Source organism: Ammodytes marinus (assembly GCF_949987685.1).
Source record: "Ammodytes marinus genome assembly, chromosome: 17".
NCBI classification, from domain to species: domain Eukaryota; kingdom Metazoa; phylum Chordata; class Actinopteri; order Uranoscopiformes; family Ammodytidae; genus Ammodytes; species Ammodytes marinus.
In genome coordinates, this window is record NC_137221.1 from 23,324,614 (window position 1) to 23,351,892 (window position 27,279).

Genomic DNA, 27,279 nt, shown 5'->3' on the forward strand with positions numbered 1-27,279 from the left:
TTGGGCTATATAAATAAATTTGATTTGATTTGATTTGATTTATTAGGCCTACAGTATATACTGTTTAATTGTAATGAATACCACAGAATTTATTTTGATAAAGTACTTTATGTATGTTGTTTTTGAACTGTGAGAAACGTTTTTTTTCTCACAGCTCAATTGCGGAGGTGTGTTTGACCTGAGGGCTGTACTACTAGGAGAGATGAACAGGTTATGAAATCATCTGAATGAGCCCTATTAAATCACACGTTGCAACATTAGTTCAGCAAAGGCTGTTATTCATTTTTATGACGTTTACTTGACTTTGAAAGGCTGTCTGCCAGCAATCATTCAGATTCTCATCAAGTAGATAACATCTAAACCACAGGAGTCTGGGAACCTTGTTCAATGAGGCCACGTGAACTAGACAGAGCAAGACAGGGAGGCGTGGCTGCTGTAGTGTGTTAACACGGACGCCAAAAAAAGTCAGACGCAGATGATGAGTGAAGTATTAAATCATTCCCTTAACACTGTGACAGAAACATAATTGTCAGCCATACTGTTATCCTTTCTTGATTCCATGGAGAGGGTTTGGCTTCCGATAGAGATCACTGAACCTAAACTATCACTGTTCTTTCCCACGGCCTGAACATATTTGTAACAACACGCCCCGACATGTAAGAAAATGAATTCATTCACATGTCGAAAACACTTCACACAGTCAGCGATACAGAAGTCCATGTGTCCAAACTGTGGATCATTTTTCATTCATTTCACACAAAATGCATTCAGTGACCACATTGACCAAAACTCAAGAGCTCTTGTCCCATTCATAGGCAACAACCTACAAAACTATGTGTATTTATGGCAACATTTTCCATCGCTGAGACACCGTTTCCACAGTCACATGAGCTAAACAGTTCACATCACCTCATTCCAAACAACACGACTCTTTACACATGTCTCTGGCGCGCAACTGAGCTCACCAAAGCTGAGCCCCTGCTAGTGAGCCACTCTGACAGAGAACAAGCCAGCTCTGCATTATGACAGAGAGACACACAGCACAACAGGTCTGGAGCACAGTGGAGTGCAGTAGGGCAGAACAACTGATGTGAATGAGTGGGTAGGGGAAGGGCTGCTGCTCTGCTGCGGGAGGGCTCCACCAGTGTCTAGTGCCTCGGCTCTTATTGGTGGAGGGTTCAACAGCCTCCAACTGCACTGCTCCACTGACCAACCAGTGGTGGGTCTATGGCTGACCCTGTGTGAGGACCCCCTCTGGAGTGTGGTCAGAGGGGAGATGTGAATAATGATTGTCGATGTACCTTGTGTAATTTACCGTAATTTTCGGACTATAAGCCACGACCTTTTCCCCATTTTTTGACCCTGTTATTACAGTATTATGTTCTGTAGCTACTAGGGATGGACGTTAGTAATCGAGTACTCCTCGTTTCAAATGAATGCGATTGGTGGATGAGGAAAATTTTTTTTTTTTTTGTCTGTAGCCTTTAGGCTGGCGGGTCGCCCCTATTTTAAAATGTTATATGTTATATACGTGTACAAAACGGCACAAAACTACGGTGGCGCTGAGCATTCACCAAATAAAAAAAAGTTTCACAGCTAATGTAGCCGTTTGCACACTCAGGATCTCGTAATTACGAGAAAAGATCTTGTAATTACGAGATAATTATCTCGTAATTATGGCCATATTAGCATTTGGTTAAATTATATGCAGTTTGTTCATTATGAGCCACCGGAGCCACCGTAGGCTACTGTGTTGCCTCATCCAATCAGAATGCCCGGTGGGCTAGTTCACTTTTACCTCCTGTGTGTTACTGTATCGGAGCGCAGTTTTATTGAATGCTTTGATTAAATGCAGTCGTTTAAACTCGGTGTGATCCTTGACTCATACAAACACATTAGAACTTCTACAAGGAGGGCATGACAATGAGTATAGGCCAGCGGTTTTCAAACTGTGGGGCGCGCCCCCCATGGGGGGCGCGGGGTTATGGCAGGGGGGGCGCGGATGAATATGTAAAAAAAAAGAAAAACTAAAAAAAAAAAAAAAAAAAAAAAAAAAAAAAAATTTTAGTTTTTCTTTTTTATACTAAGATCACGGCATAGCTGGACAAAAGTTCTTCTGCTTCGTTCCCCTCACTGCATTTAAATGCATTCAGTAAATTACAGAGAAATAGGTCTCGTTAAAGAAAAAGAGCACCAAGCCCAACCCAGAGGACCCTGCATACATTTTGTTTATTTTAAATTAATATTTTTATGGAAAATCCATGTGTCCTTCTTCAATAGCTTATAATTCATCAGACCCAGTGTCTCCAAATTATTTGTTCACACAAAATTCCTCATATTTAGCCTCTTAATTGTCCTCTCAAAGTGCACCAGATTCATGCATTTCACTTTAAAAAGGTGAAAAAAAATCTCCCAGGGGGGCATACCCCCGGACCCCCCTAGGAGGGTCTGGTTCTCCACTGGCTGCTATTCTCCTCCAGCAGGACATTGGAGGCACTAGTGAAAAAACACTGGGTGTGTGAATGACATTTAACTAGTCAATAATTTGGGCAAGTCTGTCTGCCTATCTTTCTCACTCCAATGCACACTCAGTCAGTAGTATCCATGCTTAAAGGAAGCAGGATTAAAACACTGGATTAAGATGTTAAAATGTATTAAATGTGTTTAAAAACGCACAAAAATGTTTAGAATGTTTCAAAAACATGTTTTTTTTTTTGGGGGGGGGGGGGGCTCCGCTGAAATGTGTTCTCTGAGGGGGGGCTCACTCTCTCACACTTTGAAAACCCCTGGTATAGGCTATACTGTATTACTGTAGATCTTTATCTCGTAATTACGAGATCCTTATCTCGTAATTACGAGATCTTTTCTCGTAATTACGAGATCCTGAGTGTACTAACGGCTACATTAGCTGTGAAACTTTTTTTAATTTGGTGAATGCTCAGCGCCACCGTACAAAACGGATAAAATAAAGTTTAATAAAATGTAATATTTTGATGCAAGTGCAATAAACTGAGCGTTGTGTCAAACAGCAACTGCAAATAACTGCCACCTCCGTGCCACCGCAGCGCAGCCTGTGTTCTTCACGGCACCGCGGAGCTGAACACGGTCTCTCCTTTCTTCTCCAGAACATTTTCAGGAATATAACTGTCCAATCATTTCAAAGCAGATGATAAAGTTACATTTATAAAAAGGGGAGATGACACCTGTTACTCTCAGTTAGCAAGGCTTACTTCAGGCACATTCGCTCCGAGCCAACAATAGTTAAGAAGCCTTCAATAGGGAATATGGGGGTATACGATTCAAAAACCGACCAGTGTAACGTTCCGTTAATGAGTAATTAGTCGCGGTAATTATTCACGGACACGGAGTGAGCATTACGCGGTTGGATATACAACTATCTGCTTTGGTGAGTTATTTATATGTATTTAAATTGTAGGACAATCATTGTATATCATTTGCTGCTTTTCTTAGGCTATTTTATTTTTGTTACAACTACAGCCCATGCCTTTTTTCTCTTTTTTTCTCCCCACCGCAGACCTACTCGATCGGTTTACATTGTGGCCCGTCTATTTAATTACTTTCAGTGAGGAACATGTGTTTTAAACTTGTGGAAAAAAATCCTTAATATCATATGGCAACTGTGACTGTTTGACATAAGCATTGAGCGCTTTATTGCGGTGAACCGTTGTTCTGCAGACAGATGCGTTGCGTTCTAAAAATAGAAAAAAGTTTAACGAGAGGAATGCAAGCGATCACACGAGTAGCGAAAACACTCGTGCCCATCCCTAGTAGCTACTATTGCACTAAATGGTAACACTTGAATAGGCTACGTTATGCAAATATGCAACTTGTTTGTTGAAATGTTAATAAATGGGAGCTTCCTCAAGCAACCATCTCTTTCCCGACAATCCCCTCTGTGCACAAACTCTTACATATGGTAATTAAACATTATAACACCTGCGGTTTATAGTCCAGTGCGGTTTATAGTGCGGAAAATACGGTAAATAAATAAACTTAACTTACAGCCCATGGGAGAGAAAAGTGGCAGTTTAGTGTCATTGCTTTCTGCCCGAAGCCAAACCCTCCATGGAGTCAAGAGAGGATAACCGTATGGCTGCCAAGAATAATGATATATTATTAAATGTAATGTAATCAATGCCCAACCCAAGTTCAGTTGAATCCAGAATGCCTAATCTCAAATCTATAATGGAGGAGTGGTTGGAATTCTGACAGAAAACCCTGAAGGCAAAACTATACCGTGTGACAGTAAACAAGGGTAAGACAAAATCTTATTCTCCCTTCTATATAAGTGTCACTCAGGTTAACACTGACACAGTTCATCTGACAGAAGAACAGAGAAGGAACATGGCCTCAATGGAAAAGCAACTGAGCGAGCTGGTGGGTGTTGAGTGTGGTCTCCATGCTTTTCTGAAGGAGATTGTGAAAGAGAATAGAGGTAAAGTGATACGTTTTAATCAGATAATTAATTACATTAGAAACTCTAAAAACCACTGATTTACAACCATGTAAAGTTATGTCAGTTCAGAATATTTATATATATATATATATATATATATATATATATATATATATATATATATATATATATATAAAATATCCTATAGGATAGAATGTTGACTGAGTGACTAAGTATTTGGTCCTTTCCTGTGTTAATACATTGAGAAAAAACGTCCAGGTCCATGTGACAGATAGTAGAACATGTTTGTGTTGAAAGCTGCTTCTGCTCCTGACAGATATACAGAATACATATCATGTTACTAACTTTAACCATGGTGGCCAAACTGTTAATGTGTGAATATACAGAGGGGATTTGGTTGCAGTTCAGTCTACAGACAAGACAAGTGGCAGTGTTTAAACCTGTAGCTGTGTAGAATGAATTTATATCTGTGCCTCGCAGTTCATGAGTTATTAGTCAAAACTAAAGTGCTTCATATCTGGTCACATGGTGCGTCACGTCAGTATCTTGTTTACATGACAGGGAAGTGTAGCAAATATATCTTTACTTTTACCTGTCAAACATCATTTTGGTTTAAGATAAATGTTTTTTTTTGGAGAAGGTACAGCTCAGTTAAACTTTTAATATTTGAAGATTTATCATTCAGAAAATATTTTCATGATTTAAGAAAAACTACCTTAAATTGTGAATTTACATTGCTCTCGCTGTCTCTCTGTCTCTCCCTCCCTCTGTCTTTCTCTCCCCCTCTCCCTCTCTGTGTGTCTCTCTCTCTCCCGCTCTCTCTCAAACTTTATCTGGGTTTTTTTCTTCTCTTTTTCTAGGAAGGTCGTTTTCTCCATAATATAAACTAATCTCTCTTTTAATATGTTTTCATTATTTTACAGTATGTGCTTCAGCTTTACACCAATTCCTTTGTATTGCCTTCTTTCTTATGATATGTAGTATTTTGGTTAAAGGCGGTCTATGCAACATTATTGCATTTAAAGAGCACCTGTTGTGCTTTTTCGTTTTTTCTGATCTATAAATGTTATAAATGATACCAAAGTGTCAAATAATGATGTTCATGCATTTTAGAAGTATTCCCTCCTTACTTTCTGGGGTGGCTGTGCACAGCCGCGAAACTTTGTTGCTGTTCGCATGTGCCAAGTGTATTTTCCATGTATGGTTTTTCTGAATAGAGTCTAGCTGCAGCCCCGGAGAACAATACTGAGGCTGGGCGGAAGTACTGAGGCTGGGCGGAAGTGATGTGACAGACGTGATTTTTGACTATTTAGTTTCCATAACATGTCTGCTGATACGTCACTCACTTGCCCTAACCCTAACCACCCAGCTGTGATGCCTGAACCTAATCCTCAAAACAATATAAATTACACAAATTTAGTCTGCGGTCTTTTTTATTGTTTGACGTGACCTTCTCAAGATGGCCGCTGCGGTGTTCCGTTAGCCGAGTGGAGCTAGCACCGTGGCTAATCTAATGTTCTATCTATAATCTAACCTCTCCCTGTCCCCTTGCCCTAACCCTAACCACCCAGCTGTGATGCCTGAACATAATCTAATGTTCTATCTATATATATTCTAACCTCTCCCTATCCCCTTGCCCTAACCCTAACCACCCAGCTGTGAAGCCTGAACTTAATCTAAATAACGTTTGAAATTTATTTTTATTTTCTTCCGCCCAGCCTCAGTACTTCCGCCCAGCCTCAGTATTGTTCTTTGGGGATGCAGCTGGATACTATTGGTTTTTCTGCTACCTGCTGTTTTTCTGCTACCTGCTGCTACACGCTCAGACCTGTCCCTGTCCCGCCCTCTCCCTGTCTGTTCAAATCTACCCGCGCTCTCACTGCAGTCCGCTCAGTGGAAGGTGAAGCTAGGGGGCGGTGCCTGTTGCTATCCGGTTACTATGAGAGAACCTGGCCAATCAGAGCATACCCGGTGATTGGCAGAGGGCAGATGGGGACATAGGGCAGGGTCTTAAAGAGAGTTGAGTTTAGGCTCTAAACAGAAATTTTTTGCAGGGAGGCTAAACTGCAGTAGCAAAGTTAGACTGAAAAACAGAATAATAGGTGCTCTTTAAGTAACTATCTTTTTCATTAACACAATCATTTATAATTCCAAAAATGTTTTATTCTATTTTTTTCCAGTACAAGCAGCGAAACTGGAGGATCAGCAGACTGAGGTTGAGAAGCTGAAGAAACAGCTGCAAGGTTTGTGGATTAATCACGTCTCCGGGAGTTTATTTTTATTTAGTTTATTGTCAAAGTCTACGACAAATCTTTTAACAGTTAAATTCACATCCAGTCAAACAATGGGACCTCACTGATCTGATTATAACTATTTGTATCTGACAGATACTTAGAAAAAATAGCAAATTTGAATTTTTGGTTCTTACTATCTGTACCTAGAGTCCATACTGAACTGGGGAAAAGGGCATTTAGTTATGCTGCTCCTTTTTCATTGAAACAGCTGCAACATGCGCTTCTTCCTAAAAAAAATCTTGATAAAGTGACAGCAGGTAACTGTGGTCATCCAAGCAACTTATTTTAAAGTCCCACGGTCGAGATACAACCTTTGGGGTGATCGCACAACAGTTGCTGCCCGAGACTATGGAACATGTCACCCCCTGACATTAACATAGACACACAGAATCAGCTCAGTTTAAATCTCACCTGAAAACGTATTAATTTAGAAAGGCTATTTATACACATAGCACTCTCTCTCTCTCTCTCTCTCTTTCTCTCTCTCTCTCTCTCTCTCTCTCTCTCTCTCTCTCTCTCTCTCTCTCTCTCTCTCTCTCTCTCTCTCTCTCTCTCTCAGGTAAACAGGTGGCTTTCTCGGCCTCTCTGGTGGCTGGTGGCGGTCAAGACATTGGACCCTTTAAGGAACACACTACCCTGGTCTTCAAGTACGTCGTTACCAACATTGGAAACGCTTACTGCCCACAAACAGGTACCTTAAATAGACATTTCAATTATTAAATTGAATGAACTAAACATTTCAATTTTGGCCGATGGCGAAAACAGTTGAATCTCTATTAAACAAACGTTCCACAGGTTCCTTCACTGCGCCGCTGAAAGGAGCCTATCACTTCGAGTGGCACATCCTTCAACCCGGAGGTTCTACTTCCGCTGTGTTGGTGAAGAACTCGGAGCACATCTTCATCACATATGGGACGCAGCCGACCCATGCAGACTCTTCTCAAGGCGCCACGCTGCTCCTAGAGAAGGGAGATACTGTGTTTGTGCGTCTGTGGCAAGGCTCACAAGTGCATGACAGTCAAAATCACCACACCACCTTCAGTGGGCATCTGCTTTTCACCATGTAACACGCAAACATCTTCACCTACATGATGTTGATGCAGGTTTTTCATTTCTTTAATCATTCTGGTGCTTAAAAGATCATTATCTTAATCTGAATAACTGCAGCTAAGTCAAGTTAACTTCTCATTTTCCTTCATATAAAAGCATATAAGTCATACAAGTTCAAATCTGCAGCTGACATTGCGTGCCATGTAATTGGTCTGATTCCTTTGTCATTAAAAATCACTGCAAAGCATCTCTGGATATTTCGTTAATATTGTTGGTGTCATTTAAATATTAGCAGTTTCAAAGCAACAACAAACTATTGCTTTAAGGCGTTATAAAAGCAGACAGAAGTTTTTATTCACACAAGGCAAGGTGGGTGAAGTGTCTTGCCCATGGACACAACAAGCATGACACAGGTGGCCGGGCGGGGATCGAACTGCCAACCCTTGGATCGTTGGCCAACCCGCTTAACCACCTGAGCCACAGCCGCCTAAGTTATAGATTCACTTGCATACTATAGATATCTTTATTATATGTTGGTTTGATTATAATGCAGCAGTTTAATGTCAGCTCTACTTGAGAGACCGGAGAGTGAGGCAAAAAAGTTTCAAAATCCAAAAATGTCGAGCTATTCCTTTAACAGGGCCTGACCTGGCGAACTGCAAGAAAAGCCTTACCTTCACTGGTTCAAGTAACCTCTCAGCTGCCATTATGGTTGAAATGCAGGACTGCCAAGATGAGCCTGTAGAAAAAGCAGATTGTGCAGTTCACATGAGTAAAACCAGAAGTACGGACAACCTATAAACATTTGTTAAACCTAATTAACTTTTGTGTGAAATGTTGTGGCAACACTGTGGCTGCAAATTGGCCCTTAGCTATTGAAAGGATAGAATGTTACAAAACAATATTCATGTAGATTTGAATAGAATTAAGAACACCAAGCTAAAACTAATAAACTTAATGTACAGAGGACGTTCCGTATGTTATCAGATAATTATAAATATATATTTAGTGGTGCATTGAACAAGAGGTTACATGATGGGTAACATTAAGACTTCACTTATTAAAATCGGGTACACAGTAAACATCCTTATAAATTACCCAATATGCCAATATCAGATGTATCTTACAAAATAGGATGCTAACAAAAATGAGCCGTTATCACTTGATAGCTAGTGGGTTATACACGATAGGTATGCCGTCTTACAATAATAAATAGTAACCAGATATTGCTTCTCATTTAATTGATTATGGCGGGTAATGAAGAAGTTTGAAAACATTAGAAAACAAGACTTACAATGCAAACGTGTGGATCTGAATCTTGACGTATCCGTGACCGTGTTTTGTGACAGAGGCGGCGGTGGCAGCGATGTCACGTCTCTTCACGTTTACAGAAACCGTGGACTGGAAAACACAGGGCTCATCCCAATGTTCCCAGGTTAATATTGCACCAAATAGGATGATCCTGAAATTGGCGATTAGGTTCAGGCATCACAGCTGGGAAGTAAGGGTAAAGGGACAAGGAGAGGTTAGAATAGGAGTGACACACACACACACACACACACGACAGCCATGGCAGCGTACCATTTCAAATAAGGCAGCCTTTATAATGGCTTTATAACTAATGAATCTAATATTGGGTGATCAAAAATGCACTGCAGCTCTCGATTTATTTCAAGCCATTAATAACAAGAACTTTTAATGAAGTCATTAATGAAGGGTCTTTGGAAAAATCCAGTGCAGTTGCTAGTGTTAAGAACCTGGAAGCATTTCACTGTACTCTACAGTGCCTATATGGTAGCAACAGCCTCTTGATGATTTGAGGTTATTTTATTTGTCTTATTTGTGTGTAGTTGTATACATTAAAAAAGCGTAACGTTGTTTCTATAGTCCAACACAGTGCAAAACAGACAAGACAACAAAGGATCAGACATTATGATCTTAAAACAGCCTATACATAAAAGTACAGTATAGGTTCAATTTTAATTGCTGCATCGAAATAAGATTGCCAATGAAATCTGTGCAGCCTTATTAAAAATTGCTAGTCTCACATAGGGATGCACCGAAATGAAAATTATTGGCCGAAACCGAATAAAATTAAACAGTTGGCCGAAAGGCCGAAACCGAATACCGAAAGAGGCTTTTGCAGTTTTGTTTATTCATTTTGCCAATTCTTTCAAAATTGCATACATGAACTCCCAAATGTTCTCCTCAAACAGAAATAGAAAAACCTACAACTAAAAAGCAACCCTAAATAAATAAAGAAACAGTAGCGGGGGGGGCCTCTCGGGCCCTAGTTTTTTTTTCTTCTTTTTATTTTTTTATTATTATCTCCCAAACTTCTGAGCCATAGCTCCTCCCTCCGTCCTCTCTTCGCATGCAGGTCCTGTGTGCTGATTGGACACCCTGGATCCTGCTCCCTCCTACTGCGGGTCCCGTTCGTCATGAACAGTTGACCGTCTATTCGCTAGATAAGTTATTCTATTCATTCGGGATCTCATCTGCCAGACTCTAGCGGATGATATCCCTCTTCTTCCTCCCACCTCACATTTCCCTATGTCTGTATGTGTGACTCCTTGGTTGTCTCCTCGTTATTCTTCAGGTTACATCATGAAGAGTGATGGTGACTTGAAGGACGAGTGACGGTGTGGCCCTTTGTCTGGCAGCTTCTGAAGTCTATGGACATCTTATCGAAATCTACCTACATTCTCACTATGGACATTTTTATCTTTTATGGATTGTTTCACTGTGTTTTTATTGTGTTTGATTGTAAAGCCCACTGAGGCAAATTGCTATTTGTGATATTTTGGGCTATATAAATAAATTTGATTTGATTTGATTTATTAGGCCTACAGTATATACTGTTTAATTGTAATGAATACCACATAATTTATTTTGATAAAGTACTTTATGTATGTTGTTTTTGAGCTGTGAGAAGAAAATGTTTTTCTCACAGGTCAATTGCGGAGGTGTGTTTGACCTGAGGGCTGTACTACTAGGAGAGATGAACAGGTTATGAAATCATCTGAATGAGCCCTATTAAATCACATGTTGCAACATTAGTTCAGCAAAGGCTGTTATTCATTTTTATGATGTTTACTTGACTTTGAAAGGCTGTCTGCCAGCAATCATTCAGATTCTCATCAAGTAGATAACATCTAAACCACAGGAGTCTGGGAACCTTGTTCAATGAGGCCACGTAAACTAGACAGAGCAAGACAGGGAGGCGTGGCTGCTGTAGTGTGTTAACACGGACGCCAAAAAAAGTCAGACGCAGATGATGAGTGAAGTATTAAATCATTCTCCTAACACTGTGACAGAAACATAACTGTCAGCCATACTGTTATCCTTTCTTGATTCCATGGAGAGGGTGTGGCTTCCGATAGAGATCACTGAACCTAAACTATCACTGTTCTTTCCCACGGCCTGAACATATTTGTAACAACACGCCCCGACATGTAAGAAAAGGAATTCATTCACATGTCGAAAACACTTCACACAGTCAGCGATACAGAAGTCCATGTGTCCAAACTGTGGATCATTTTTCATTCATTTCACACAAAATGCATTCAGTGACCACATTGACCAAAACTCAAGAGCTCTTGTCCCATTCATAGGCAACAACCTACAAAACTATGTGTATTTATGGCAACATTTTCCATCGCTGAGACACCGTTTCCACAGTCACATGAGCTAAACAGTTCACATCACCTCATTCCAAACAACACGACTCTTTACACATGTCTCTGGCGCGCAACTGAGCTCACCAAAGCTGAGCCCCTGCTAGTGAGCCACTCTGACAGAGAACAAGCCAGCTCTGCATTATGGCAGAGAGACACACAGCACAACAGGTCTGGAGCACAGTGGAGTGCAGTAGGGCAGAACAACTGATGTGAATGAGTGGGTAGGGGAAGGGCTGCTGCTCTGCTGCGGGAGGGCTCTACCAGCGTCTAGTGCCTCAGCTCTTATTGGTGGAGGGTTCAACAGCCTCCAACTGCACTGCTCCACTGACCAACCAGTGGTGGGTCTATGGCTGACCCTGTGTGAGGACCCCCTCTGGAGTGTGGTCAGAGGGGAGATGTGAATAATGATTGTCGATGTACCTTGTGTAATTTACCGTAATTTTCGGACTATAAGCCACGACCTTTTCCCCATTTTTTGACCCTGTTATTACAGTATTATGTTCTGTAGCTACTAGGGATGGACGTTAGTAATCGAGTACTCCTCGTTTCAAATGAATGCGATTGGTGGATGAGGAAAATTTTTTTTTTTTTTTTTTGTCTGTAGCCTTTAGGCTGGCGGGTCGCCCCTATTTTAAAATGTTATATGTTATATACGTGTACAAAACGGCACAAAACTACGGTGGCGCTGAGCATTCACCAAATAAAAAAAAGTTTCACAGCTAATGTAGCCGTTTGCACACTCAGGATCTCGTAATTACGAGAAAAGATCTCGTAATTACGAGATAATTATCTCGTAATTATGGCCATATTAGCATTTGGTTAAATTATATGCAGTTTGTTCATTATGAGCCACCGGAGCCACCGTACTGTGTTGCCTCATCCAATCAGAATGCCCGGTGGGCTAGTTCACTTTTACCTCCTGTGTGTTACTGTATCGGAGCGCAGTTTTATTGAATGCTTTGATTAAATGCAGTCGTTTAAACTCGGTGTGATCCTTGACTCATACAAACACATTAGAACTTCTACAAGGAGGGCATGACAATGAGTATAGGCTATACTGTATTACTGTAGATCTTTATCTCGTAATTACGAGATCCTTATCTCGTAATTACGAGATCTTTTCTCGTAATTACGAGATCCTGAGTGTACTAACGGCTACATTAGCTGTGAAACTTTTTTTTATTTGGTGAATGCTCAGCGCCACCGTACAAAACGGATAAAATAAAGTTTAACAAAATGTAATATTTTGATGCAAGTGCAATAAACTGAGCGTTGTGTCAAACAGCAACTGCAAATAACTGCCACCTCCGTGCCACCGCAGCGCAGCCTGTGTTCTTCACGGCACCGCGGAGCTGAACACGGTCTCTCCTTTCTTCTCCAGAACATTTTCAGGAATATAACTGTCCAATCATTTCAAAGCAGATGATAAAGTTACATTTATAAAAAGGGGAGATGACACCTGTTACTCTCAGTTAGCAAGGCTTACTTCAGGCACATTCGCTCCGAGCCAACAATAGTTAAGAAGCCTTCAATAGGGAATATGGGGGTATACGATTCAAAAACCGACCAGTGTAACGTTCCGTTAATGAGTAATTAGTCGCGGTAATTATTCACGGACACGGAGTGAGCATTACGCGGTTGGATATACAACTATCTGCTTTGGTGAGTTATTTATATGTATTTAAATTGTAGGACAATCATTGTATATCATTTGCTGCTTTTCTTAGGCTATTTTATTTTTGTTACAACTACAGCCCATGCCTTTTTTCTCTTTTTTTCTCCCCACCGCAGACCTACTCGATCGGTTTACATTGTGGCCCGTCTATTTAATTACTTTCAGTGAGGAACATGTGTTTTAAACTTGTGGAAACAAATCCTTAATATCATATGGCAACTGTGACTGTTTGACATAAGCATTGAGCGCTTTATTGCGGTGAACCGTTGTTCTGCAGACAGATGCGTTGCGTTCTAAAAATAGAAAAAAGTTTAACGAGAGGAATGCAAGCGATCACACGAGTAGCGAAAACACTCGTGCCCATCCCTAGTAGCTACTATTGCACTAAATGGTAACACTTGAATAGGCTACGTTATGCAAATATGCAACTTGTTTGTTGAAATGTTAATAAATGGGAGCTTCCTCAAGCAACCATCTCTTTCCCGACAATCCCCTCTGTGCACAAACTCTTACATATGGTAATTAAACATTATAACACCTGCGGTTTATAGTCCAGTGCGGTTTATAGTGCGGAAAATACGGTAAATAAATAAACTTAACTTACAGCCCATGGGAGAGAAAAGTGGCAGTTTAGTGTCATTGCTTTCTGCCCGAAGCCAAACCCTCCATGGAGTCAAGAGAGGATAACCGTATGGCTGCCAAGAATAATGATATATTATTAAATGTAATGTAATCAATGCCCAACCCAAGTTCAGTTGAATCCAGAATGCCTAATCTCAAATCTATAATGGAGGAGTGGTTGGAATTCTGACAGAAAACCCTGAAGGCAAAACTATACCGTGTGACAGTAAACAAGGGTAAGACAAAATCTTATTCTCCCTTCTATATAAGTGTCACTCAGGTTAACACTGACACAGTTCATCTGACAGAAGAACAGAGAAGGAACATGGCCTCAATGGAAAAGCAACTGAGCGAGCTGGTGGGTGTTGAGTGTGGTCTCCATGCTTTTCTGAAGGAGATTGTGAAAGAGAATAGAGGTAAAGTGATACGTTTTAATCAGATAATTAATTACATTAGAAACTCTAAAAACCACTGATTTACAACCATGTAAAGTTATGTCAGTTCAGAATATTTATATATATATATATATATATATATATATATATATATATATATATATATATATATATATATATATATATAAAATATCCTATAGGATAGAATGTTGACTGAGTGACTAAGTATTTGGTCCTTTCCTGTGTTAATACATTGAGAAAAAACGTCCAGGTCCATGTGACAGATAGTAGAACATGTTTGTGTTGAAAGCTGCTTCTGCTCCTGACAGATATACAGAATACATATCATGTTACTAACTTTAACCATGGTGGCCAAACTGTTAATGTGTGAATATACAGAGGGGATTTGGTTGCAGTTCAGTCTACAGACAAGACAAGTGGCAGTGTTTAAACCTGTAGCTGTGTAGAATGAATTTATATCTGTGCCTCGCAGTTCATGAGTTATTAGTCAAAACTAAAGTGCTTCATATCTGGTCACATGGTGCGTCACGTCAGTATCTTGTTTACATGACAGGGAAGTGTAGCAAATATATCTTTACTTTTACCTGTCAAACATCATTTTGGTTTAAGATAAATGTTTTTTTTTGGAGAAGGTACAGCTCAGTTAAACTTTTAATATTTGAAGATTTATCATTCAGAAAATATTTTCATGATTTAAGAAAAACTACCTTAAATTGTGAATTTACATTGCTCTCGCTGTCTCTCCCTCCCTCTGTCTTTCTCTCCCCCTCTCCCTCTCTGTGTGTCTCTCTCTCTCCCGCTCTCTCTCAAACTTTATCTGGGTTTTTTTCTTCTCTTTTTCTAGGAAGGTCGTTTTCTCCATAATATAAACTAATCTCTCTTTTAATATGTTTTCATTATTTTACAGTATGTGCTTCAGCTTTACACCAATTCCTTTGTATTGCCTTCTTTCTTATGATATGTAGTATTTTGGTTAAAGGCGGTCTATGCAACATTATTGCATTTAAAGAGCACCTGTTGTGCTTTTTCGTTTTTTCTGATCTATAAATGTTATAAATGATACCAAAGTGTCAAATAATGATGTTCATGCATTTTAGAAGTATTCCCTCCTTACTTTCTGGGGTGGCTGTGCACAGCCGCGAAACTTTGTTGCTGTTCGCATGTGCCAAGTGTATTTTCCATGTATGGTTTTTCTGAATAGAGTCTAGCTGCAGCCCCGGAGAACAATACTGAGGCTGGGCGGAAGTACTGAGGCTGGGCGGAAGTGATGTGACAGACGTGATTTTTGACTATTTAGTTTCCATAACATGTCTGCTGATACGTCACTCACTTGCCCTAACCCTAACCACCCAGCTGTGATGCCTGAACCTAATCCTCAAAACAATATAAATTACACAAATTTAGTCTGCGGTCTTTTTTATTGTTTGATGTGACCTTCTCAAGATGGCCGCTGCGGTGTTCCGTTAGCCGAGTGGAGCTAGCACCGTGGCTAATCTAATGTTCTATCTATAATCTAACCTCTCCCTGTCCCCTTGCCCTAACCCTAACCACCCAGCTGTGATGCCTGAACATAATCTAATGTTCTATCTATATATATTCTAACCTCTCCCTATCCCCTTGCCCTAACCCTAACCACCCAGCTGTGAAGCCTGAACTTAATCTAAATAACGTTTGAAATTTATTTTTATTTTCTTCCGCCCAGCCTCAGTACTTCCGCCCAGCCTCAGTATTGTTCTTTGGGGATGCAGCTGGATACTATTGGTTTTTCTGCTACCTGCTGTTTTTCTGCTACCTGCTGCTACACGCTCAGACCTGTCCCTGTCCCGCCCTCTCCCTGTCTGTTCAAATCTACCCGCGCTCTCACTGCAGTCCGCTCAGTGGAAGGTGAAGCTAGGGGGCGGTGCCTGTTGCTATCCGGTTACTATGAGAGAACCTGGCCAATCAGAGCATACCCGGTGATTGGCAGAGGGCAGATGGGGACATAGGGCAGGGTCTTAAAGAGAGTTGAGTTTAGGCTCTAAACAGAAATTTTTTGCAGGGAGGCTAAACTGCAGTAGCAAAGTTAGACTGAAAAACAGAATAATAGGTGCTCTTTAAGTAACTATCTTTTTCATTAACACAATCATTTATAATTCCAAAAATGTTTTATTCTATTTTTTTCCAGTACAAGCAGCGAAACTGGAGGATCAGCAGACTGAGGTTGAGAAGCTGAAGAAACAGCTGCAAGGTTTGTGGATTAATCACGTCTCCGGGAGTTTATTTTTATTTAGTTTATTGTCAAAGTCTACGACAAATCTTTTAACAGTTAAATTCACATCCAGTCAAACAATGGGACCTCACTGATCTGATTATAACTATTTGTATCTGACAGATACTTAGAAAAAATAGCAAATTTGAATTTTTGGTTCTTACTATCTGTACCTAGAGTCCATACTGAACTGGGGAAAAGGGCATTTAGTTATGCTGCTCCTTTTTCATTGAAACAGCTGCAACATGCGCTTCTTCCTAAAAAAAATCTTGATAAAGTGACAGCAGGTAACTGTGGTCATCCAAGCAACTTATTTTAAAGTCCCACGGTCAAGATACAACCTTTGGGGTGATCGCACAACAGTTGCTGCCCGAGACTATGGAACATGTCACCCCCTGACATTAACATAGACACACAGAATCAGCTCAGTTTAAATCTCACCTGAAAACGTATTAATTTAGAAAGGCTATTTATACACATAGCTCTCTCTCTCTCTCTCTCTCTCAGGTAAACAGGTGGCTTTCTCGGCCTCTCTGGTGGCTGGTGGCGGTCAAGACATTGGACCCTTTAAGGAACACACTACCCTGGTCTTCAAGTACGTCGTTACCAACATTGGAAACGCTTACTGCCCACAAACAGGTACCTTAAATAGACATTTCAATTATTAAATTGAATGAACTAAACATTTCAATTTTGGCCGATGGCGAAAACAGTTGAATCTCTATTAAACAAACGTTCCACAGGTGCCTTCACTGCGCCGCTGAAAGGAGCCTATCACTTCGAGTGGCACATCCTTCAACCCGGAGGTTCTACTTCCGCTGTGTTGGTGAAGAACTCGGAGCACATCTTCATCACATATGGGACGCAGCCGACCCATGCAGACTCTTCTCAAGGCGCCACGCTGCTCCTAGAGAAGGGAGATACTGTGTTTGTGCGTCTGTGGCAAGGCTCAAAAGTGCATGACAGTCAAAATCACCACACCACCTTCAGTGGGCATCTGCTTTTCACCATGTAACACGCAAACATCTTCACCTACATGATGTTAATGCAGGTTTTTCATTTCTTTAATAATTCTGGTGCTTAAAAGATCATTATCTTAATCTGAATAACTGCAGCAAAAGTTAACTTCTCATTTTCCTTCATATAAAAGCATATAAGTCATAAAAGTTCAAATCTGCAGCTGACATTGCGTGCCATGTAATTGGTCTGATTCCTTTGTCATTAAAAATCACTGCAAAGCATCTCTGGATATTTCGTTAATATTGTTGGTGTCATTTAAATATTAGCAGTTTCAAAGCAACAACAAACAATTGCTTTAAGGCGTTATAAAACCAGACAGAAGTTTTTATTGCTCAGAGCCTTTAAACACTTTGAGCCGTTTCCAGTATTTACCTTCATTGGTCTGAGGAGTGGTCTGAAAGTGTAATTTATTTAATAATAATAATTGATTGGATTTATATAGCGCTTTATTCCCTTAGGACTCAAAGCGCTTACAGGGTTCCAGGTTCAATTCGTTCACACACAGTCATACCGGTGGTGGTAAACTACGAGAGTAGCCACAGCTGCCCTGGGGCAGACTGACGGAAGCGTGGCTGCCATTCAGCGCCAACGGCCCCTCCGACCACCACCTCACATTCACACAAGGCAAGGTGGGTGAAGTGTCTTGCCCAAGGACACAACAAGCATGACACAGGTGGCCGGGCGGGGATCGAACCGCCAACCCTTGGATCGTTGGCCAACCCGCTTAACCACCTGAGCCACAGCCGCCTAAGTTATAGATTCACTTGCATACTATAGATATCTTTATTATATGTTGGTTTGATTATAATGCAGCAGTTTAAAGTCAGCTCTACTTGAGAGACCGGAGAGTGAGGCAAAAAAGTTTCAAAATCCAAAAATGTCGAACTATTCCTTTAACAGGGCCTGACCTGGCGAACTGCAAGAAAAGCCTTACCTTCACTGGTTCAAGTAACCTCCCAGCTGCCATTATGGTTGAAATGCAGGACTGCCAAGATGAGCCTGTAGAAAAAGCAGATTGTGCAGTTCACAAGTTAAACATGAGTAAAACCAGAAGTACGGACAACCTATAAACATTTGTTAAACCTAATTTACTTTTGTGTGAAATGTTGTGGCAACATTGTGGCTGCAAATTGGCCCTTAGCTATTGAAAGGATAGAATGTTACAAAACAATATTCATGTAGATTTGAATAGAATTAAGAACACCAAACTAAAACTAATAAACTTGAATAAACTTAATGTACAGAGGATGTTCCGTATGTTATCAGATAATTATAAATATATATTTAGTGGTGCATTGAACAAGAGAATACATGATGGGTAACATTAAGACTTCACTTATTAAAATCGGGTACACAGTAAACATCCTTATAAATTACCCAATATGCCTTATCAGATGTATCTTACAAAATAGGATGCTAACAAAAATGAGCCGTTATCACTTGATAGCTAGTGGGTTATACACGATAGGTATGCCGTCTTACAATAATAAATAGTAACCAGATATTGCTTCTCATTTAATTGATTATGGCGGGTAATGAAGAAGTTTGAAAACATTAGAAAACAAGACTTACAATGCAAACTTGTGGATCTGAATCTTGACGTATCCGTGACCATGTGACCCGACGGTGGACGCTGCTGTTCAATAAACAACCGCAAGTCCTGTTGTCGATATCCCATCCTGAACTTCACCATATCACCAGCAAAATAGGCCTCCTGTCTAAACTGATCGCCACAAACCAACGTGTGTTTCGTGACAGAGGCGGCGGTGGCAGCGATGTCACGTCTCTTCACGTTTACAGAAACCGTGGACTGGAATACACAGGGCTCATCCCAATGTTCCCAGGTTAATATTGCACCAAATAGGATGTTCCTGAAATTGGCGATTAGGTTCGACATCACAGCTGGGAAGTAAGGGTAAAGGGACAAGGAGAGGTTAGAATAGGAGTGACACACACACACACACGACAGCCATGGCAGCGTACCATTTCAAATAAGGCAGCCTTTATAATGGCTTTATAACTAATGAATCTAATATTGGGTGATCAAAAATGCACTGAAGCTCTCTATTTATTTCAAGCCATTAATAACAAGAACTTTTAATGAAGTCATTAATGAAGGGTCTTTGGAAAAATCCAGTGCAGTTGCTAGTGTTAAGAAGCTGGAAGCATTTCACTGTACTCTACAGTGCCTATATGGTAGCAACAGCCTCTTGATGATGTGAGGTTATTTTATTTGTCTTATTTGTGTGTAGTTGTATACATTAAAAAAGCGTAATGTTGTTTCTATAGTCCAACACAGTGCAAAACAGACAAGACAACAAAGGATCAGACATTATGATCTTAAAACAGCCTATACATAAAAGTACAGTATAGGTTCAATTTTAATTGTTGCATCAAAATAAGATTGCCAATGAAATCTGTGCAGCCTTATTAAAAATTGCTAGTCTCACATAGGGATGCACCGAAATGAAAATTATTGGCCGAAACCGAATAAAATTAAACAGTTGGCCGAAAGGCCGAAACCGAATACCGAAAGAGGCTTTTGCAGTTTTGTTTATTCATTTTGCCAATTCTTTCAAAATTGCATACATGAACTCCCAAATGTTCTCCTCAAACAGAAATAGAAAAACCTACAACTAAAAAGCAACCCTAAATAAATAAAGAAACAGTAAAACCTTCAAACATTAGAGTAAAATTAACATTTTACTAGGAATTTAATTGTGAACCACTCATTGATTTGTACCCTTGACTTATATGAGGATGAATCTACAAAAAGATCGACTTATTGCCTTTTTTAAATTTTTTGCAGTGCAGGTTGAGTTGCTCTAAAAAAAAAGTGCACCACAGCTCCCATCATAATGTTCAGACTTCAGAATTTGCATCAAAGCCCTGATCATAACAATGGGAGGCCATGCTTAAACGATGTCCGTGCTTAGGAGGTGAGTGTAACTTTTTGGCCTGTAGATTAGACTGAAACTAACGGGGGGAGGCGGCTCACTGGACATATTGCACAGTCAGTTTGCCGACATGGCTCTGTGTATTCAGGCTCAAGAAATGCAATCAGATCGTAGGAGCCTTTCCCCCCCAACCGGTTGTCATTTTAGCCGTCAAACCAGAGTTTTTTTGCGCTGCGGCTCTCACCGGCGAGGTGTCACTGTGAGTGACACCGTTACCAAGCGTCACTGAGTTTCACCGGGTGAATCGCTGCTTTGCTCGCGCAAGGCTTTTGTGTTTCTAAGGTGATTTAACAACAGTATTGGACTAGCGTTTTAACTGAATGCTGCTTAAAGCATTGCACTACGCCGTGTTTTATCCAGTTTGAAAAAATGCTCCCACACTGGACTCTGACATTTTCATGCACGCACCTTACAGACTGCTCCTGCTGCGCGCTCAGGAAGGGACGTGGACTCGCATAGCCTACACGGTTAAGTCTGTCTTTACTTCCAGTTCCTGGTTTACAAGCGCACAGCTCTTTTAAAGAAATATTTCCTTATTGTCATTTAGTCTGTCAATGTTCGGTAATTTTGTTCGGCCTTTTATCTGTTTCGGGCCGAAACCGAAAATGACTTATTCTGCCATTTTCGGCCGAACATGTTCGGTGGCCGAATGTTCGGTGCATCCCTAGTCTCACACATGATGATACAAATACATATACGAGTAATAGAAACAGTAACACAAATTAAAATCCACTCCTCCTCTCTCTTCTTCCATCTTCCACAGTATACACTTACTAGTTGTAACACACTCCCACATTCGGGTTTTTGGTTGAAGAACATGGATGTATTAAGAGAGCTTAAGATGACATGCTCAACAAGATTGACAAGCAAATGAAACGATGGCATATCCATGGCAGAACAAAACACACAGATAGGGCATTGTGGACGAGCTTGTGCAATGTTTTCTTAAGGGAAACCAAAGAGGAGATTTATTATTTGTTTTACTAATTTATTTTTCTGTTTCATGAAGGCCTATGTTTACCCCATTAAACACACCCTTTTCAAGAAGGTCATTTGTTACTGGATGCTGGAGGGGAGAATAAACCCCTCAGCCAAAGGGATTTTTTGAGAAGGCAAATTGTGAATTGTTATTGTGGCCTAAATAACACAAATGCACTTGAGATGAACACCTGGCAACTCAGAAGTGTTCCTTCTAATGGCTTATAGCTAATATGTAGTTTAGTAAATGATTTATTATCCATCAAAAAAAGGCCATTATTCATCTTGTATGAAGCCGTCAGAAGTGATGATTTATACAAGAGGTCCATACATACCTTTGAACTAATGTGCTTCTTACTCAGCCATCCACATACTGTGACACTAGCCTGGCCATTAGGAGCAGATTGAAGTTCAATGTCTTGCTCAAGGAAACATCAACATGTAGCACAGTAAGGGCCGTTGAGTGGATGACCTGCTCTACTTTTACTAAGTAGCAGTCACAGTATGACTTAGCAATGACAGTAAGAAATGCAGCCATGTATCTGCACTTCCTTCCATTACATAAACACCTCTAAAAAATAGGAACATACACAGTTTCATTATTTCTTTTTTCACACATTGATGCATTACAATGAAAGCATTGCAAAAGGCAATCAGACTCTTCTTCTACTCATGGGAGAGCAGTACATTCATGTTACCCTTCCATTTCTCAGCTTGTTCCCGGGCAGTGTAAAGGTGTAAAGGCTTAAGAGAATAGAGACCTTTGAAATGCCAAACACGCTTAGCCTAACAGGAGGCAATGGGCTTGTGATGGACTTTTAGCTTTTTCCTCACCACGGTTTTCTTTGCAATATCGAGTTCTTTGCAATATTGAGTTATTTTCATTCTGAGTTATCCGTCTGCTTGTATTGCTCATATCTCCCCGCACGGACCCAAAGCATAAACAATTATTTGAATCTCCCGTGCTCAGCTATTGTGCCGTTGGTTTACTTTACAGAGAATATGTAACGCTGAGGGGCTCTCACTGGCAGCTGCAAACTAAAGGCGACAATACAGTGTAGAGGTGGGACCGGATATCAATAGAGCACGCTGTTTATTAGCCCGGCTTGAGCAGCGGGGAAAAGAGAATACAAAACCGCAGCAGCCTTATAAGCACACTAGGTTTATTACGAGAATATAGCATGTTGCTATTTCTAACCTGAAAGGGAGAAAAAAATACACATTTGTACGGCTATACTTGTGAGGCCCAACCACCTAAATGAAATGGCTGATCCCCAACCGTGACACTAACCTTAACCAAATTCATACCTTAATCTCAAACAAAATGTTAGTCTTTACCCTCAAACAGCCCTTTAAAGGCCTACCCCAAAGTGAGAACTGGCCAAAATATCCTCACTTTCCAAAAATGTCCTCCCTCCCTATGGTATAAAACTGAAATTGGTTCTCACAAAAATTGTTGTACAAGTACACAAACACACACACACACACACTCACACACGCACACTCACACACACACACACACACACACACACACACACACACACACACACACACGCGTCTACACAGAAGCCCCCGCACACCTTTTATGAGCCCAGAGGACAGTACAATCCCTTTAGAGGCTCTGGCCACTCAACATCCTCGTTTTTCTGCTCCGATGAATAAATAAATATTAGATCAGAAATTCATTGTCTGCAGCGGCCTGAGTCAGGTGTAATTGACCCAGTGAGGCCTTAAAAAACGGGTCCCTTACGATTTCGGGGCTGAATCATACAACAGGGCTGCCTTCGATCGACCAATTAAAAACAACACAGGCTTTTTTTGTCTGCTTTTGTTTTTGTTTGTATATGTGAATGTATTGGTTGTTGGGGGGTTTGGGAATAGTAGGGGGGGGGGTGAACAGATGGACTTTAATCTCAAATTTCACACTGCTGAGAAACAACTTCAAAGTGGAAATTGGCCCGAAGGATGCAAGCAGGGGATGGGAGGAATAAAAAAATCTGAGAGAATAGAGCAGCGTTTACACGAGGAGAGAGAGATTTATCCAAGGAGAGAGGGGGGAACATACAATATTTAAAGGGCTGGAGAGACCGAGAGACGGCAACACAAACTTTATTTGATCTGCAACTATTATTTTCAAGGGTGTATCAAGGTAAATAATATCCCTGCAGTGGTGGTGGCTTTTTGAAGTTAAAAGAAAAAAAAAACATGCCAACTGCCAGATCTCATCACAATTCTCCCCCGAGCCGGAGTTAATAAAAGTATATTTAGTTCAGTCTTCATTACAGTATTGAGTGTCAGTTCTCCACTGTCACAAAAGTAAGATTACCTTCATGATTTGATTCTCAACATGACACACGGCGATGAACGTACGCAGACTTTGAAGTGAGCTATCAAAGGGAAGAAGAGCTTTCACGTTGCACTGTAGTCGGTGCGGCACGAGCACAAACACATTTGGTTAGAAAATATTCATAATTCTTTTTTATCAACAAGAGGAGAACATGTATTAACAGTAAAGCATATCTATAACCTCCACATGTGTTTATTTTACTCACCAATTCAGTCAGTTCAACTCATAACAGCACATTGACAATCATACATGACAGACATGGTGTACAATCTGCACAATGCACCAAACAGCATGTGGTTGACAAGTACAGTACAGACATTGGCTTACACATTCATCGAAAAGAAAACTGTTTTGTTCTTTCAGTTGTGTTCTTGTGTTGACATCTGCTTGGTCCCTACAAAGCATTTGCACGTTGAATGGGAGATTTTTATTGCATTGTTTGCGTGCACCTGCTCTCACCTTGCCTTCCCCAATCGTTTGTCTTTAACTGCCAATCATTGTTCTTGTATTTAAAGACCCTGTGATAAAAAAAGAAAACTTCATTGGTCCACATAATGGACGTACAATCTCTGTATTATTGCTATCACTAAAGCACCGTCCACTCAATCTGAATTTCATCTTCGCAGGCGACACACACACACACACACTGACCCAGGGTCACATTAGCAGTCACTTGTACAGGAGACAGAGGGACACTTCAACATTGATCAGGGTGTTTTAATCTCAGGAAGATTAAGAGCCCTCTAGTTAATTACGGAACAAAAGGCAGGAAGCGGCCACTTTCGATCCCGAAGATGATTAAAACGAACACGATTGGATAAGCCCACTTAAAATAATCAAAAAGAGCACTGCTTTTTTTAAATGGGTTTGAACCCAAGAAAGGACAGATTTAAGTAACCAGTACATGAAAGGCATGTACGTGGCAGTTTAAAAAGGTTATTACAGTTTTATTACATTAATCATTAAACAGAACTTTGATACAATTTAAAGTACAGAAATAAATCACTAGGTATTTAAGCAATAGTTAGACATTTTGAAATACACTTATTTGCTGAGTTAGATGAAAAAAATGTATACCATTCTTATGTTTGTTGGATCAGCAAACTTGACGGTGGCAGGTAGATTTTGTTACCGTTGGACAGAGCCATGCTAGCTGTTTACAGTCGTTATGCTAAGATGAGCTATCCGAATGCTACCTCCAGCTACATATTTATTTACGGTAAACAGAGAAGTTAGCCTGGCTCTGCCCGCCTACCTACTTCCGCTCAATTTTAATTTCCATTTACCTACTTCCGCTCAATTTTCATTTCCATTCAGTAGTCAGTCTGGGGCTGCAGTATATTCGTGGGTTTTCACCATCCAGATTTTTGACGGTCCAATCAGCGAACATAGGGAGTGGCTGAGAACAATGGCGTTGGCGTTGTGAGCCAGTTTCAGTTGTAGTCAGAAGCCGGCGTATGACACAACCAAACGTTATGCGATTGGTTGGCAGATCCAGAGTGGCACTGGGCAGATCCAATCGTTTTAAACTTCAACAGACACCCTCCTTCAAGTGAGGTAACGTTTGTCAATTGAGCGATTCCAGACCTTCTGTACAAATGAAATGATGTATGATGGTCTGGTAGGACCAGGCTACAGAGAAGTGGTATTCATTCTTAAACCCAACTCTCGGCAAGAATTGATTCGGTAACACAAGTAACTAATGCCATAACTGTCACCGCATTTAAACTCAAATGTTGCCAAACTTTTTCTGATGCATGAAAAACACATTTCCAACTGTGCGACCTCATCCTTTGTAGTTAAAAGACAATTGGGGAAAACAGCTTGTCTGAACCTTTTACCCATTTCTAATTATGTTGCAAAACCCTGAGGTCTTTTGTCTTCACCTCCGATGGTCACTGTACCCAACATTCGATCTGTATTCTAGCGCGGAAATGAACTTGTCTCCCCGTGACAGATCACTGTCTCCTCCTTTGTATGCGTTCCTAATCAAATAAGCTGCTCTTACTTTATTAACTTGGACAAGCTTACTGCAGATAAGCCTGTCGTTTTAAGCCACCTCAGAGAGAGGGGGGAATCAGCCCCGGGGAGGTGATGAGAGTTGACTCCGGGAGCCCGGGATGCCAGCTTTAGGTCGCTGTGTTATTGTGTGAGGCTTGGCCCAAGGCTCCAGAGAGAATCACTTCCTCTAATGGAAAACTATTGTCTGCCTGCCGAGGACATACAACTGTGTGGAATACGGATCAGCCTATCTGGACTTATGCACAAGACAGAATGAAGCTCTCTATTCGAACGAAAAGCTATTTTGGAATTGTAATATCCACTGAAGTCGATTCTGATTAAGCTATACATCTGGATTAGACTGGACCCTTGTGCGAGACTGGGTGGTTTTCCAGCATTGTGGCAATGCATACAGAAGGAAATAGAAAAAATAAATAAATAAATAGCTACCTTTTTCTGGTGCACTGGCCTATATTTTAGCTCTAGCAATGGGACTAAACATCAAAACGTGTCATAACAATGCAACAATAAGGCACTTGGTGAATTATTTATTCATAGCTGTGGATTGGGATATAGGTTAATGAGGAAAACAATGGGAAACTGGAAATGTTTTTTTTTGTGAGAAATATGATGTCATTCCGTTAGCATATTGCAATATTTATTTACTCCTCAGCAGAAGGTGACAGTTCATGTCTAATGCAAGCGGTAGACACGTCTGGTCCAACAACAGCTTGAATCAAGAATATAAACGGGACTGGTTCACAGTCAGTTCAGAGCACTCCTGTGCGTACGGAAAATGTACACACAAGCAGGTAAAGCTTTGAAGGAAATATCCTTGGACAGATGCTCCCAGAGGATGAGGAAATCCATTTGCCTCACGTATAAAAAAAAACCTTTCTATAGACAATGGCCAGATGTGAGAAATGTTCCTGCATCTCAACAGGTCCCTCCATCTTGTAGGATTGACTTCAGTCCAGAACTGTGAAGATTTCACCATTAGACCAAAGGGCAGATCCTTAGTGATGTTGGAGAGCCTTTTTTTGGGGGGGAGGGTGGGGGGGATTTGGTTTGACATTGCGGGCGGCTTGAGTGTTTGGAGGGAAGCTTTTGTGTGGTTTGTTGAGTCTATCGAGAGAAGAAACAAGAACAAAGAGGGAACAAGATGAGAAGAAAAAAATAAAATGCAAAGGACATTTTTTTAGGACTGTCCTTTTGTCACATTCTGCTTTCTGCACTCTAAGGTATTTTTCTTTTTCGGGCTAATGCAATCAGTCAGGCATAACGTTTCTCTACTTAAAACAAGCACAGGGTGTCATATTCAAACTTGTTGAACCAGTTGTGGTTCAGATAACACAGAGTTTCTCTTCTCCACTAATTGCCTAGGTACAGTAGAAAGTGAGGCAGAGAGGGAAATCCCCTGAGGGGTTCTTGTGGAAGGGTATATTAGGAGAGCTGAGGGTTGAGCCTCCAAACTATGGGCAATTCTGAAGGATTTCACAAGCTCCAGGAAAATATATTTTCAACATTAAACACCCCGTCAAAGAACATCAAGCT

General features: G+C 40.6%; 3 protein-coding genes across 3 annotated transcripts in view; 2 read left to right on the top strand and 1 right to left on the bottom strand.

The window, feature by feature from the left end:
• The first annotated feature begins 4,295 nt into the window (after nucleotides 1-4,295).
• On the top strand, nucleotides 4,296-8,029 carry LOC307263882 (complement C1q-like protein 4). The gene is made up of 4 exons (XM_080045168.1): nucleotides 4,296-4,456; nucleotides 6,619-6,681; nucleotides 7,292-7,423; nucleotides 7,528-8,029. Exons 1-4 carry the CDS (start codon nucleotides 4,366-4,368, stop codon nucleotides 7,797-7,799), a joined length of 558 nt encoding a protein of 185 aa, XP_079901294.1. The 5' UTR covers nucleotides 4,296-4,365; the 3' UTR covers nucleotides 7,800-8,029.
• A 5,984-nt stretch (nucleotides 8,030-14,013) lies between these two features.
• On the top strand, nucleotides 14,014-17,663 carry LOC307264618 (complement C1q-like protein 4). The gene is made up of 4 exons (XM_080046060.1): nucleotides 14,014-14,174; nucleotides 16,339-16,401; nucleotides 16,930-17,061; nucleotides 17,166-17,663. Exons 1-4 carry the CDS (start codon nucleotides 14,084-14,086, stop codon nucleotides 17,435-17,437), a joined length of 558 nt encoding a protein of 185 aa, XP_079902186.1. The 5' UTR covers nucleotides 14,014-14,083; the 3' UTR covers nucleotides 17,438-17,663.
• A 6,297-nt stretch (nucleotides 17,664-23,960) lies between these two features.
• The window catches only part of khdrbs3 (KH domain containing, RNA binding, signal transduction associated 3), a 135,151-nt gene continuing 131,832 nt past the window's right edge, over nucleotides 23,961-27,279 (bottom strand). The window contains exon 11 of the transcript XR_013845311.1: nucleotides 23,961-26,850. The gene's annotated coding sequence lies outside the window, so the exon portion shown is untranslated. The remainder of the gene's footprint in view (nucleotides 26,851-27,279) is intronic.

Coding starts and splice junctions, on each gene's coding strand:
- LOC307263882 (XM_080045168.1), top strand. CDS start 4,366: ATGGCCTCAATGGAAAAGCAACTGAGCGAGCTGGTGGGTGTTGAGTGT. Junction 4,457..6,618: donor GATTGTGAAAGAGAATAGAG/GTAAAGTGATAC, acceptor ATTTTTTTCCAG/TACAAGCAGCGAAACTGGAG. Junction 6,682..7,291: donor GCTGAAGAAACAGCTGCAAG/GTTTGTGGATTA, acceptor TCTCTCTCTCAG/GTAAACAGGTGGCTTTCTCG.
- LOC307264618 (XM_080046060.1), top strand. CDS start 14,084: ATGGCCTCAATGGAAAAGCAACTGAGCGAGCTGGTGGGTGTTGAGTGT. Junction 14,175..16,338: donor GATTGTGAAAGAGAATAGAG/GTAAAGTGATAC, acceptor ATTTTTTTCCAG/TACAAGCAGCGAAACTGGAG. Junction 16,402..16,929: donor GCTGAAGAAACAGCTGCAAG/GTTTGTGGATTA, acceptor TCTCTCTCTCAG/GTAAACAGGTGGCTTTCTCG.